The 13823-nt window shown below is 42.1% G+C and overlaps 1 protein-coding gene across 1 annotated transcript in view; it reads left to right on the top strand.

Moving 5' to 3' along the window:
- Positions 1 to 2013: 2013 nt before the first annotated feature.
- LOC139578063 (anoctamin-9) overlaps positions 2014 to 13823 on the top strand; it is a 40107-nt gene continuing 28297 nt past the window's right edge. Inside the window, exons 1-3 of the mRNA XM_071405243.1 lie at positions 2014 to 2170; positions 6013 to 6105; positions 8457 to 8579. Coding sequence (XP_071261344.1) covers positions 2150 to 2170; positions 6013 to 6105; positions 8457 to 8579 — 237 coding nt within the window. The 5' untranslated portion in view covers positions 2014 to 2149. The remainder of the gene's footprint in view (positions 2171 to 6012; positions 6106 to 8456; positions 8580 to 13823) is intronic.

Here is a 13823-nt window from a genome sequence, read left to right as displayed (position 1 = left end):
AAACTTACAGACCTCTACATGCTTTGTAAGTAGGAAAACCTGCAAAATCGGCAGTGTATCAAATACTTGTTCTCCCCACTGTATATACATGTATGCCTTCTGATTAGGTAAACGTCTAGGTTCAAAGAAAATCTAATTGGGTCAATGTCTGAATTGTAACATACAGTGTATGTAGAAATCTAAACAGCTCCTGTATTTTGGCAAGATATTCAGATCTCTTAATATAACAGTATTGGGGCACGACAGTCACAGGGACCCTGGTTTAAGTCGTTTTCCCTAATACACCACATCGGTGTCAGGGCCAACGAAAGCGCCCCTAATTCGCCATGAGAAATTCATCTTAGATAAAAAAAAAATTGGGGGGAGGTTAAATATTTAAAGCAGTTGTTATTATTGAATGAGCGGGAAGTACAGTTCCCGCTCAGCCCAGTCAAAACTGTTCGCTGCTCTGGCACCCCAATGGTGGAACAAACTCCCTCACGACGCCAGGTCAGCGGAGTCAATCACCACCTTCCGGAGACACCTGAAACCCCACCTCTTTAAGGAATACCTAGGATAGGATAAAGTAATCCCTCTAACCCCCCCCCTTAAAAGAGTTAGATGCACTATTGTAAAGTGGTTGTTCCACTGGATATCATAAGGTGAATGCACCAATTTGTAAGTCGCTCTGGATAAGAGCGTCTGCTAAATGACTTAAATGTAAATGTAAATGAATGAAATAATTGACCCAAATCATTGCTACGAAGTGCTGCAAAAAATATTTATACTGAATAAAAATTTTAACTCAATATGCAACAATTTCAAATATTTTACTGAGTTACAGTTCATATAAGGAAATCAGTCAATTGAAATTAAATCATTATGCCCTAATCTATGGATTTCACATGTGTACAGGGGTGCAGCAATGGCTGGGCCTTGGAGGGCACAGACCCACCCACTTGGGAGCAAGGCCCAGCCAATCAGAATGCGTTTTCCCCCACAAAATGGCTTTATTACAGACAGAAATAGTCCTCAACACCCCTCCCACCCCCCTCAGACGATTCCACAGGTGAAGAAGACGGATGTGGAGGTCCTGGGTTGGCGTGGTTACACGTGGTCTGCGGTTGTGAGGCCGGTTGACGTACTGCCAAATTCTCTAAAATGACATTGGAGGCAGCTTTTGGTAGAGAAATGAACATTACATTCTCTGGCAACAGCTCTGGTAGACATTCCTGCAGTCAGCATGCCAATTACACGCTCTGTCAAATTTGAGACATCTGTGGCATTGTGTTGTGTGACAAAACCGCACATTTTAGAGTGGCCTTTTATTGTCCCCAGCACAAGTTGGATCTGTGTAATGATCATGCTGTTTAATCAGCTTATTGATATGCCACAGCTGTCAGGTGGATGGATTATCTTGGCAAATGAGAAATGCTCACTAACAGGGATGTTTTTTTTTTTTTAATTACATTTATTTCACCTTTATTTAACCAGGTAGGCTAGTTGAGAACAAGTTCTCATTTACAACTGCGACCTGGCCAAGATAAAGCAAAGCAGTGTGTAAACAAATTTGAGCACAACATTCAAGAGAATAGCTTTTTTTATTGAGATCATGAAACATGAGACCAACATTTTATATGTCGCGTTTATATTTTAGTTCCGTGTATTTCAGCGTCTTCTCTCCTGGCAATTGCGCTGCGGTCCATTAAAATGTGTACACTGCCGCCACCTGTCAGATGTCAGTAGGTACTGTACACAATCATTCTGAGATTTCCAATTTCTTGATGCCCAGATTTAATAACTATTAAATTAATGATTTACACATAATAACGCAAACTCCGCTTAACCAACCAAGTAGTATGCTAGCATATATTTCTGCTGTTATTCCCAACCACAACACATCCCGATTCCAAAGGTCGTCAGCAGAGAGAGTAGTAAAAAGCACCTAGTGACATCACTGTGCAACAGGTAAAGTCGCTTTTACATTCCTGAGCCCGAGAAACGAACGCGGTGGAAAGTACGGAAGAAGTGGTTTGACAGGTGCACCGAATGCTATTTTTGAAATGTTGAATTAAAAAAAAAAAATCGTCCTTTGAGCGCGCTGTGTGGTTTGGTCGTCGGACACCTAAAGAGGAGAGCTCTCTCTGTATTGAACACCTATTCAGCTGTCATGTCGCGGCACAGGAGACAGGTAGATGAAACTATTGTTATTATAATAGACGGCTGATTACACGGGGATCCACATGCATGTCAACAAGCTGTTTGAGTATCCGTTTAGCAAACATACTGTAACTAACTAACTATACATTAACAAATTATCGTCATAGGCCTACGTTTTAATTCCTTACTGTTGAGTATATATTTGTGGTGGTCTTTCACATAGTGGGTAAATTGATTCATTTCATGGATTAGGAAGAAATAGATGAATGGGCAGTGGAATATGATCATGTGATTGACCTTGATTGCATAGGCTACATGATCAAATATTGCATAATTCCACTTGTTTTATTTGCGTTGCATAGCTAGGTTTAGGCTACACATTGACATAAGTGGGCCCATGCGCTTTCTCTCAACATGTGCTACAATACACTGGTCATATACCCGTATTTTATGATAACTTGCGGCCCGATGAGCTGTTCTCTGCGGACTGTAGGAAATGTCTATTATAATTCTGTTCTATTCTAATGACAGATACGTATCTGTTATCCCCCGAACTTGAAGGCTGACAGGCATATAGTGAATCGTCGCTTTTTAAATTACGTCACACAAAAAAAGGAGTGCCTGGAATTTGTTGTTTTTTCAACATACAATTCACATCTTCTGGCGTCTTCAGGGGCTCAAGAGAAGTTGTTGTTTGTGTGGGTGTGTCTCAGGTTTATGAGGCAACGTGTAATATCTTTAATTAGATAAAACTATGAACTACAGTACCAGTCAAAAGTTTGGACACACCAACTCATTCAATGGTTTTTCTTGATTTTTAAAAACTATTTTCTACATTGTAGAATAATAGTGAAGACATCAAAAACTATGAAAACTTCATTAACTCTAATGAACTTATCCTCTGCAGCAGAGGTAACTCTGGGTCTTCCTTTCCTGTGGCGGACTTCATGAGAGCCAGTTTCATCATAGCTCTTGATGGTTTGTGCGACTGCACTTGAAGACACTTTCAAAGTTCTTTACATTTTTCGTATTGACTGACCTTCATGTCTTAAAGTAATGGTGGACTGTCGTTTCTCTTTGCTTATTTGAGCTGTTCTTGCCATAATATTGACGTGGTCTTTTACCAAATAGGGCTATCTTCTGTATACCACCTCTAACTTGTCACAACACAACTGATTGGATCAAACGCATTATTAAAAAGGAAATAAACTTTTAACAAGGCACCCATGTTAATTGAAATACATTCCAGGTGACAACCTCATGAAGCTGGTTGAGAAAATGCCAAGAGTGTGCAAAGCTGTCATCAAGGCAAAGGGTGGCTACTTTGAAGAATCTCAAATATTAAATATATTTGGATTTGTATAACACTGTTTTGGTTACTACATGATTCCATATGTGTTATTTCATAGTTTTGATGTCTTCACTATTATTCTATAATGTAGAAAATAGTTTAAAATAAAGAAAAACCTTGAATGAGTAGGTGTGTCCAATCTTTTGACTGGTACTGTATATATTTTTCTACTAACACATGAGAAATAAAACACTGCGTTTAGGTTATTAGGTTACTCTCAGCATGAACTAAGTACTAGGAAGACTGACTGGATCGTATCGTTGCACCACTGTTGCCGTAGAAACACTCTTTATAGCAAACAGAAGTCAATGCTCGCGGCCCTCACAGCTAACGTCCATTTGGAAAGCATAAACTGGGGGAGTTTTTGAGTCGTTCAGTAGGGGCAGTAAATTCTTCGTTTATTAACAGTGTTATCTGACAAAGGTATTGATGTGAGTTTCTGTTCCTCTCCCTCCCCACACATTATTTTCAGCACATCAATTTCCGCCGGGAATATAAAAGTCTCTGCAATAGCGTGCGGTTTCATAGCGTAACAGGCCTAGCCGTTCAACGTGTGAATGATTCAGGTGAAACGATCAAGCGGCCATTTTCCAGGATCTAAGGATGAATTTTATCTTTTAGATTTGAATAATTTTCAGTTAGATTTTTAAGATGAAACACATCACAATGATTTTGAGATATAAAGACGACATTATAATATACAGTATATATGTATTTGTTATTATACAGACAGTTGAAGTCGGAAGTTTACATACACCTTAGCCAAATACAGTTAAACTCTGTTTTTTCACAAATTCTGACCTTTAATCCTAGTAAAAATTCCCTGTCTTAGGTCAGTTAGGATCACCACTTTATTTTAAGAATGTGAAATGTCAGAATAATAGCAGAGAGAATGATTTATTTCAGCTTTTATTTCTTTCATCACATTCCCAGTGGGTCAGAAGTTTACATACACTCAATTTGTATTTGGTGGCATTGCCTTTAAATTGTTTAACTTGGGTCAAACGTTTCGGGTAGCCTTCCACAAGCTTCCCACAATAAGTTTGGTGAATTTTGGCCCATTCCTCCAGACAGAGCTGGTGTATCTGAGTCAGGTTTGTAGGCCTCCTTGCTCGCACACACTTTTTCAGTTCTGCCCACAAATTTTCTATAGGATTGAGGTCAGGGCTTTGTGATGGCCACTCCAATATCTTGACTTTGTTGTCCTTAAGCCATTTTGCCACATTTTGCCAGAACTTTGGAAGTATGCTTGGGGTCATTGTCCATTTGGAAGATCCATTTGCGAGCAAGCTTTACCTTCCTGACTGATGTCTTGAGATGTTGCTTCAATATATTCAATATATCCACATAATTGTCCTCCCTCATGATGCCATCTATTTTGTGAAATGCACCAGTCCCTCCTGCAGCAAAGCACCCCCACAACATGATGCTGCCACCCCCATGCTTCACGGTTGGGATGGTGTTCTTCGGCTTGCAAGCCTCCCCCTTTTTCCTCCAAACATAACGATGGTCATTATGGCCAAACAGTTCTATTTTTGTTTCATCAGACCAGAGGACATTTCTCCAAAAAGTACGATCTTTGTCCCCATGTGCAGTTGCAAACCGTAGTCTGTCTTTTTTATGGCGGTTTTGGAGCAGTGGCTTCTTCCTTGCTGAGCGGCCTTTCAGGTTATGTCGATATTGGACTCGTTTTACTGTGGATATAGATACTTTTGTACCTGTTTCCTCCAGCATCTTCACATGGTCCTTTGCTGTTCTGGGATTGATTTGCACTTTATGCACCAAAGTACGTTCACCTCTAGGAGACAGAACGCGTCTCCTTCCTGAGCGGTATGACGGCTGTGTGGTCCCATGGTGTTTATAATTGCGTACTATTGTTTGTACAGATGAACGTGGTACCTTCAGGCGTTTGGAAATTGCTCCCAAGGATGAACCAGACTTGTGGAGGTCTGCAATTTTTTTTCTGAGGTCTTGGCTGATTTCTTTTGATTTTCCCATGATGTCAAGCAAAGAGGCACTGAGTTTGAAGGTAGGCCTTGAAATACATCCACAGGTACACCTCCAATTGACTCAAATGATGTCAATTAGCCTATCAGAAGTTTCTAAAGCCATGACATCCTTTTCTGGAATTTTCCAAGCTGTTTAAAGGCACCGTCAACTTAGTGTATGTAAACTTCTGGCCCACTGGAATTGTAATACAGTGAAATAATCTGTCTGTAAACAATTGTTGGAAAAATTACCTGTGTCACGCACAAAGTAGATGTCCTAACCGACTTGACAAAACTATAGTTTGTTAACAAGAAATTTGTGGAGTGGTTGAAAAACGTGTTTTAATGTCTCCAACCTAAGTGTATGTAAACTTCCGACTTCTTCTGCGACCTCATTTTCAAATCAGGCGACCCCACAAGGGGCCGCGACCCCTAGTTTGAGAAACGCTCATCTGATTGCTGTCTCGGAGCCATCTGATTAAAGAAGATGTGAATACTCACCTTGCTGTGTCCTGCGTTCTCATCATGTTTTAGGCCAGCATCGAACTCCTGGAGATGATTGGAGTGGTGAAGGAGAACGGGTACCATTTTGATAGTCCTGAGACATCCCCACTACTTCCCTCAGTGGTAAGAGATGACTGATGAAACACAGGCCTGTTTCACTGTATTACTGTATGTAAAACAGCTTTACAGTGCATTGCTGGTAGTTGTTAATAGTCTATGGACAGTCATACAGTGCATTCGTAAAGTATTCAGACCACTTAACTTCTTTCACATTTTGACTTATTCTAAAATGGATATAAAAAAAAGATTCCTCATCAATCTACACACAATACCCCATAATGACATCACAATACCCCATAATGACAAAGCAAAAACAAGTTTTTCTGGGATTTTAGCAAATTTATTAAGAATATATTTTTTTAAATATTACATTTACATAAGTATTCAGACCCTTTACTCAGTACTTTGTTGAAGCACCTTTGTCAGTGATTACAGCCTCGAGACTTTTGGATATGACTCTACAAGCTTGGCACACCTGTATTTGGTGAGTTACTCCCATTCTTCTCTGCAGATCCTCTCAATCTCTGTCAGTTTGGATGGAGAGCGTCACTGCACAGCTATTTTCAGGTCTCTCCAGAGATGTTCAATCGGGTTCAAGTCCGAGCTCTGGCTGGGCCACTCAAGGACATTCGGAGACTTGTCCCGAAGCCACTCCTGTGTTGTCTTGGCTGTGTACTTAGGGGTCGTTGTCCTGTTGGAAGGTGAACCGTCACCCCAGTCTGAGGTCCTGAGCGCTCTGGAGCAGGTTTTTATCAAGGATCTCTCTGTGGGCCTCCCGGGTGGCGCAGTGGTCTAGAGCACTGCATCGCAGTGCTATGCTGCGCCACCAGAGTCTGGGTTCGCGCCCAGGCTCTGTCGCAGCCGGCCGCGACCGGGAGGTCCGTGGGGCGACGCACAATTGGCTTAGCGTCGTCCGGGTTAGGGAGGGTTTGGCCGGTAGGGATATCCTTGTCTCATCGCGCTCCAGCGACTCCTGTGGCGGGCCGGGCGCAGTGCGCGCTAACCGAGGGGGCGGGTGCACGGTGTTTCCTCCGACACATTGGTGCGGCTGGCTTCCGGGTTGGAGGCGCGCTGTGTTAAGAAGCAGTGCGGCTAGGTTGGGTTGTGCTTCGGAGGACGCATGACTTTCGACCTTCGTCTCTCCCGAGCCCGTACGGGAGTTGTAGCGATGAGACAAGATAGTAATTACTAGCGATTGGATACCACAAAAAATTGGGGAGAAAAGGGGATAAAAATTAAAAAAAAAAATAAAAAAAAAAAAGGATCTCTCTGTACTTTGCTCTTTTCATCTTTCCCTCCATCCTGATTGGTCTCCCAGTCCCTGCCGCTGAAAAACATCCCCACAGCATGATGCTGCCACCGCCATGCTTCACTGTAGGGATGGTGCCAGGCTTCCTCCAGATGTGACGCTTGGCATTCAGGCCAAAGAGTTCAGTCTTGGTTTCATCAGACCAGAGAATATTGTTTCTCATGGTCTGAGAGTCCTTTAGGTGCCTTTTGGCAAACTCCAAGCTGGCTGTCATGCCTTTTACTGAGGAGTGGCTTCCGTCTTGCCACTCTATCATATAGGCCTGATTGGTGGAGTGCTGCAGAGAAGGTTCTCCTTTTGTTAGGTTCTCCCATCTCCATAGAAGAACTCTGGAGCTCTATCAGAGTGACCATTTGGTCCTTGGTCACCTCCCTGTTCAAGGCCCTTCTTCACCGATTGCTCAGTTTGGCCGGGCGGCCAGCTCTAGGAAGATTCTTGGTGGTTCCAAACTTCTTCCATTTAAGAATGATGGAGTCTACTGTGTTCTTGGGGACCTTCAATGATGCAGACATTTTTTGGTACCCTTCCCCAGATGTTTGTCTCGACACAATCCTGTCTCGGAGCTCCACGGACAATTCCTTCAACTTCATGGCTTGGGTTTTGCTCTGATGTGCACTGTCAACTGTGGGACCTTATATACACAGGTGGGTGCCTTTCCAAGTCATGTCCAATCAATTGAGGTGGACTCCAATCAAGTTGTAGAAACATCTCAAGGATGATCAATGGAAACAGGATGCACCTGAGCTAAATTTCGAGTCTCATAGCAAAGGGTCTGAATACTTATGTAAATAAGATATTTCTGTTTTTAATTTATTTTTAATAGATTTGATGGAAAAACAGTTTTTGCTTTGTCATCATTGGATATTGCGTGTAGATTGATGAGGATTATTATTTTTTTTAAATCAATTTTTGAACAAGGCTGTAACGTAATAAAATGTGGAAAAAGGGGTCTGAGTACTTTCCGAATGCTCTGGGATACATCAGTTACTCTATATAATCATCATGTCATAGATTCAGTTATTGCTTGATTTTCATCTTTATGTTCAGGATTGGATCCATCAAATCACTCAAGTCTACACTATCTTGTTAATTTTTCCTCCTCAAGCATACTCCAGTGTCATACGACTATGTCCTGGTCGCTAAGACAGTGGATGATCCGGAGAAAGATACCTTCAAGATGCAAGAGGCCTTTATCGAGAAACTAAAGATGAAGAACTTGAAGATAACAGTGAGTTATATTACCAGTTTAACAAGCTGTAGAGTTATATTACCAGTTTAACAAGCTGTAGAGTTATATTACCAGTTTAACAAGCTGTAGAGTTATATTACCAGTTTAACAAGCTGTAGAGTTATATTGTTATTAAGCCAAGGCTAGTTTACCGTCCTTTTGTTGTTCTTGTAAAATACATATTATCTTTATAAGAGTTTTTAAAACCAAATTTAAGTATAATCATGTCTGTGTGGGCTTAAACTAAGATGAGTTTACCTGCTCATTATTTCCTAGTCAATTATCTTAGCTTTGTTATAAGACATTATAAAGGCTCAGGCCTCTATTTTAACAAACGTAACACAATGATAATCTAAGGCTCAGGCCTCTATTTTAACAAACCTAACACAATGATAATCTAAGGCTCAGACCTCTATTTTAACAAACCTAACACAATGATAATCTAAGGCTCAGGCCTCTATTTTAACAAACCTAACACAATGATAATCTAAGGCTCAGGCCTCTATTTTAACAAACCTAACACAATGATAATCTAAGGCTCAGGCCTCTATTTTAACAAACCTAACACAATTTTTTTATTTATTTTTTTATTTAACCTTTATTTAACCAGGTAGGCAAATTGAGAACACGTTCTCATTTACAATTGCGACCTGGCCAAGATAAAGCAAAGCAGTTCGACACATACAACAACACATAGTTACACATGGAGTAAAACAAACATATAGTCAATAATACAGTGAAAAAATAAGTCTATATACAATGTGAGCAAGTGAGGTGAGATAAGGGAGGTGAAGGCAAACAAATATATGTATAAATAAATAAAAATATAAAAAAAGGCCATGGTGGCGAAGTAAATACAACACAGCAAGTAAAATAAAAACTAAAAACACTGGAATGGTTGGTTTGCAGTGGAAGAAAGCGCAAAGTAGAGACAGAAATAATGGGGTGCAAAGGAGCAAAATAAATAAATAAATACAGTAGGTAAAGAGGTAGTTTGGGCTAAATTATAGATGGGCTATGTACAGGTGCAGTAATCTATGAGCTGCTCTGACAGCTGGTGCTTAAAGCTAGTGAGGGAGATAAGTGTTTCCAGTTTCAGAGATTTTTGTAGTTCGTTCCAGTCATTGGCAGCAGAGAACTGGAAGGAGAGGCGTCCAAAGGAAGAATTGGTTTTGGGGGTGACTAGAGAGATATACCTGCTGGAGCGCGTGCTACAGGTAGGTGCTGCTATGGTGACCAGCGAGCTGAGATAAGGGGGGACTTTACCTAGCAGGGTCTTGTAGATGACCTGGAACCAGTGGGTTTGGCGACGAGTATGGAGCGAGGGCCAGCCAACGAGAGTGTACAGGTCGCAGTGGTGGGTAGTATATGAGGCTTTGGTGACAAAACGGATGGCACTGTGATAGACTGCATCCAATTTATTGAGTAGGGTTTTGGAGGCTATTTTGTAAATGACATCACCGAAGTCGAGGATTGGTAGGATGGTCAGTTTTACAAGGGTATGTTTGGCAGCATGAGTAAAGGATGCTTTGTTGCGGAATAGGAAGCCAATTCTAGATTTAACTTTGGATTGGAGATGTTTGATGTGAGTCTGGAAGGAGAGTTTACAGTCTAACCAGACACCTAGGTATTTGTAGTTGTCCACATATTCTAAGTCAGAGCCGTCCAGAGTAGTGATGTTGGACAGGCGGGCAGGTGCAGGCAGCGATCGGTTGAAGAGCATGCATTTAGTTTTACTTGTATTTAAGAGCAATTGGAGGCCACGGAAGGAGAGTTGTATGGCATTGAAGCTCGCCTGGAGGGTTGTTAACACAGTGTCAAAAGAAGGGCCAGAAGTATACAGAATAGTGTCGTCTGCGTAGAGGTGGATCAGAGAATCACCAGCAGCAAGAGCGACATCATTGATGTATACAGAGAAGAGAGTCGGTCCAAGAATTGAACCCTGTGGCACCCCCATAGAGACTGCCAGAGGCCCGGACAACAGACCCTCCGATTTGACACACTGAACTCGATCAGAGAAGTAGTTGGTGAACCAGGCGAGGCAATCATTAGAGAAACCAAGGCTGTCGAGTCTGCCGATGAGGATGTGGTGATTGACAGAGTCAAAAGCCTTGGCCAGGTCAATGAATACGGCTGCACAGTATTGTTTCCTATCGATGGCGGTTAAGATATCGTTTATGACCTTGAGCGTGGCTGAGGTGCACCCATGACCAGCTCTGAAACCAGATTGCATAGCGGAGAAGGTATGGTGGGATTCGAAATGGTCGGTAATCTGTTTGTTGACTTGGCTTTCGAAGACCTTAGAAAGGCAGGGTAGGATAGATATAGGTCTGTAGCTGTTAGGGTCAAGAGTGTCCCCCCCTTTGAAGAGGGGGATAACCGCAGCTGCTTTCCAATCTTTGGGAATCTCAGACGACACGAAAGAGAGGTTGAAGAGGCTGGTAATAGGGGTGGCAACAATTTCAGCAGATACTGTAGTTTTAGAAAGAAAGGGTCCAGATTATCTAGCCCGGCTGATTTGTAAGGGTCCAGATTTTGCAGCTCTTTTAGAACATCAGCTGACTGTATTTGGGAGAAAGAGAAATGGGGAAGGCTTGGGCGAGTAGCAGAGGGGAGGGCAGTGCTGTTGTCCGGGGTAGGGGTAGCCAGGTGGAAAGCATGGCCAGCCGTAGAAAAATGCTTATTGAAATTCTCAATTATAGTGGATTTGTCGGTGGTGACAGTGTTTCCTATCTTCAGAGCAGTTGGAAGCTGGGAGGAGGTGTTCTTATTCTCCATGGACTTTACAGTGTCCCAGAACTTTTTTGAATTTGTGTTGCAGGAAGCAAATTTCTGCTTGAAAAAGCTAGCCTTGGCTTTTCTAACTGCCTGTGTATATTGGTTTCTGGCTTCCCTGAAAAGTTGCATATCACGGGGGCTGTTCGATGCTAATGCAGAACGCCATAGGATGTTTTTCTGTTGGTTAAGGGCAGTCAGGTCAGGAGAGAACCAAGGGCTATATCTGTTCCTGGTTCTAAATTTCTTGAAAGGGGCATGCTTATTCAAGATGGTGAGGAAGGCATTTAAAAAAAAAATGACCAGGCATCCTCTACTGACGGGATGAGATCAATATCCTTCCAGGATACCTCGGCCAGGTCGATTAGAAAGGCCTGCTCGCTGAAGTGTTTCAGGGAGCGTTTGACAGTGATGAGTGGAGGTCGTTTGACCGCTGACCCATTACGGATGCAGGCAATGAGGCAGTGATCGCTGAGATCTTGGTTGAAAACAGCAGAGGTGTATTTGGAGGGCAAGTTTGTTAGGATGATATCTATGAGGGTACCCGTGTTTACGGAATTGGGGTGGTACCTGGTACGTTCATTGATAATTTGTGTGAGATTGAGGGCATCAAGCTTAGATTGTAGGGTGGCTGGGGTGTTGAGCATGTTCAAATTTAGGTCGCCTAGCAGCACGAGCTCTGAAGATAGATGGGGGGCAATCAGTTCACATATAGTGTCCAGAGCACAGCTGGGGGCAGAGGGTGGTCTATAGCAGGCGGCAACGGTGAGAGACTTGTTTTTAGAGAGGTGGATTTTTAAAAGTAGAAGTTCAAATTGTTTGGGAACAGACCTGGATAGTAAAACAGAACTCTGCAGGCAATCTTTGCAGTAGATTGCAACACCGCCCCCTTTGGCCGTTCTATCTTGTCTGAAAATCTTGTAGTTGGGGATGAAAATGTCAGAATTTTTGGTGGTCTTTCTAAGCCAGGATTCAGACACGGCTAAAACATCAGGGTTGGCGGAGTGTGCTAAAGCAGTGAACAAAACAAACTTAGGGAGGAGGCTTCTAATGTTAACATGCATGAAGCCAAGGCTATTACGGTTACAGAAGTCATCAAAAGAGAGCGCCTGGGGAATAGGAGTGGAGCTAGGTACTGCAGGGCCTGGATTCACCTCTACATCACCAGAGGAACAGAGGAGGAGTAGGATAAGGGTACGGCTAAAAGCTATGAGAATTGGTCGTCTAGGACTTCTAGAGCAGAGAGTAAAAGGAAGTTTCTGGGGGCGATAAAATAGCTTAAAGGAATAATGTACAGACAAAGGTATGGTAGGATGTGAATACAGTGGAGGTAAACCTAGGTATTGAGTGATGATGAGAGAGATATTGTCTCTAGAAACATCATTGAAACCAGGTGATGTCATCGCATATGTGGGTGGTGGAACTGAGAGGTTGGATATGGTATAGTGAGCAGGGCTAGAGGTTCTACAGTGAAATAAGCCAATAAACACTAACCAGAACAACAATGGACAAGGCATATTTACATTAAGGAGAGGCATGCTTAATCGAGTGATCAATAAGGGTCCAGTGAGTAGAGGTTGGTTGGGGTCACGGCGATCCAGACAGCAGGCCGGGTAGATGGCTATCGGTAGCAAGATAGCATAGCAAGATAGCATATCAAGATAGCGTTTCCGTCGGTAGGATGACAATGATAATCTAAGGCTCAGGCCTCTATTTTAACAAACCTAACACAATGATAATCTAAGGCTCAGGCCTCTATTTTAACAAACCTAACACAATGATAATCTAAGGCTCAGTCCTCTATTTTAACAAACCTAACACAATGATAATCTAAGCACAGGCGGTAGCACTATAGGTTCAGGGGTGTGTCAGAAATATTTTCGCTATTTTCACTATCACAATTATCGGAGCACTTGCTGGCGTTGGCGCGAAAGGGTTGTGTTTTGATGAGAAAAAAAAGTTGTGGGCGTGTCGAGGCTTGACCTCACACTGGCCAATCAGAACGTGCTCCATGGCGAAATATGTGGTTGCTTCAAGTTGTGTATTTACGTTATTTTTTGTATTGCCTTGGAATCTACTCCAATTCCAATGTTAGTCCGTTATAGTTTGTTAAATGGCTTACAGAAACCAAATAACTAAATGTAGACCTATCTTCGCTAAATCCATTTTGCAGTCCACATTGTTCTAAGTAATTGCATGGCCTCAATAAAATTCCCACTGATATAGGGGCTAGGCCTACTGTAAATTGCATTATGGCTGAGCATGGGCTAGCCAAACATTGTCAATAAGCAAGATTACATTAATTATTGATAAGGCCTAAAAACAAAAACAAATTCTAAACAAAACAACAACTTGTTTTTAATCAGAACGTGCTCCATGGCGAAATATGTGGTTGCTTCAAGTTGTATATTTACATTATTTTATGTATTGCATTGGAATCTACTCCAATTCCAATGTCCTTTAGTAGTG

This window comes from Salvelinus alpinus, chromosome 6, assembly GCF_045679555.1.
Source record: "Salvelinus alpinus chromosome 6, SLU_Salpinus.1, whole genome shotgun sequence".
Lineage (NCBI taxonomy): Eukaryota > Metazoa > Chordata > Actinopteri > Salmoniformes > Salmonidae > Salvelinus > Salvelinus alpinus.
Note: the sequence above shows the minus strand (reverse complement) of the source record. Positions and strands in the feature narration are given on the sequence as shown.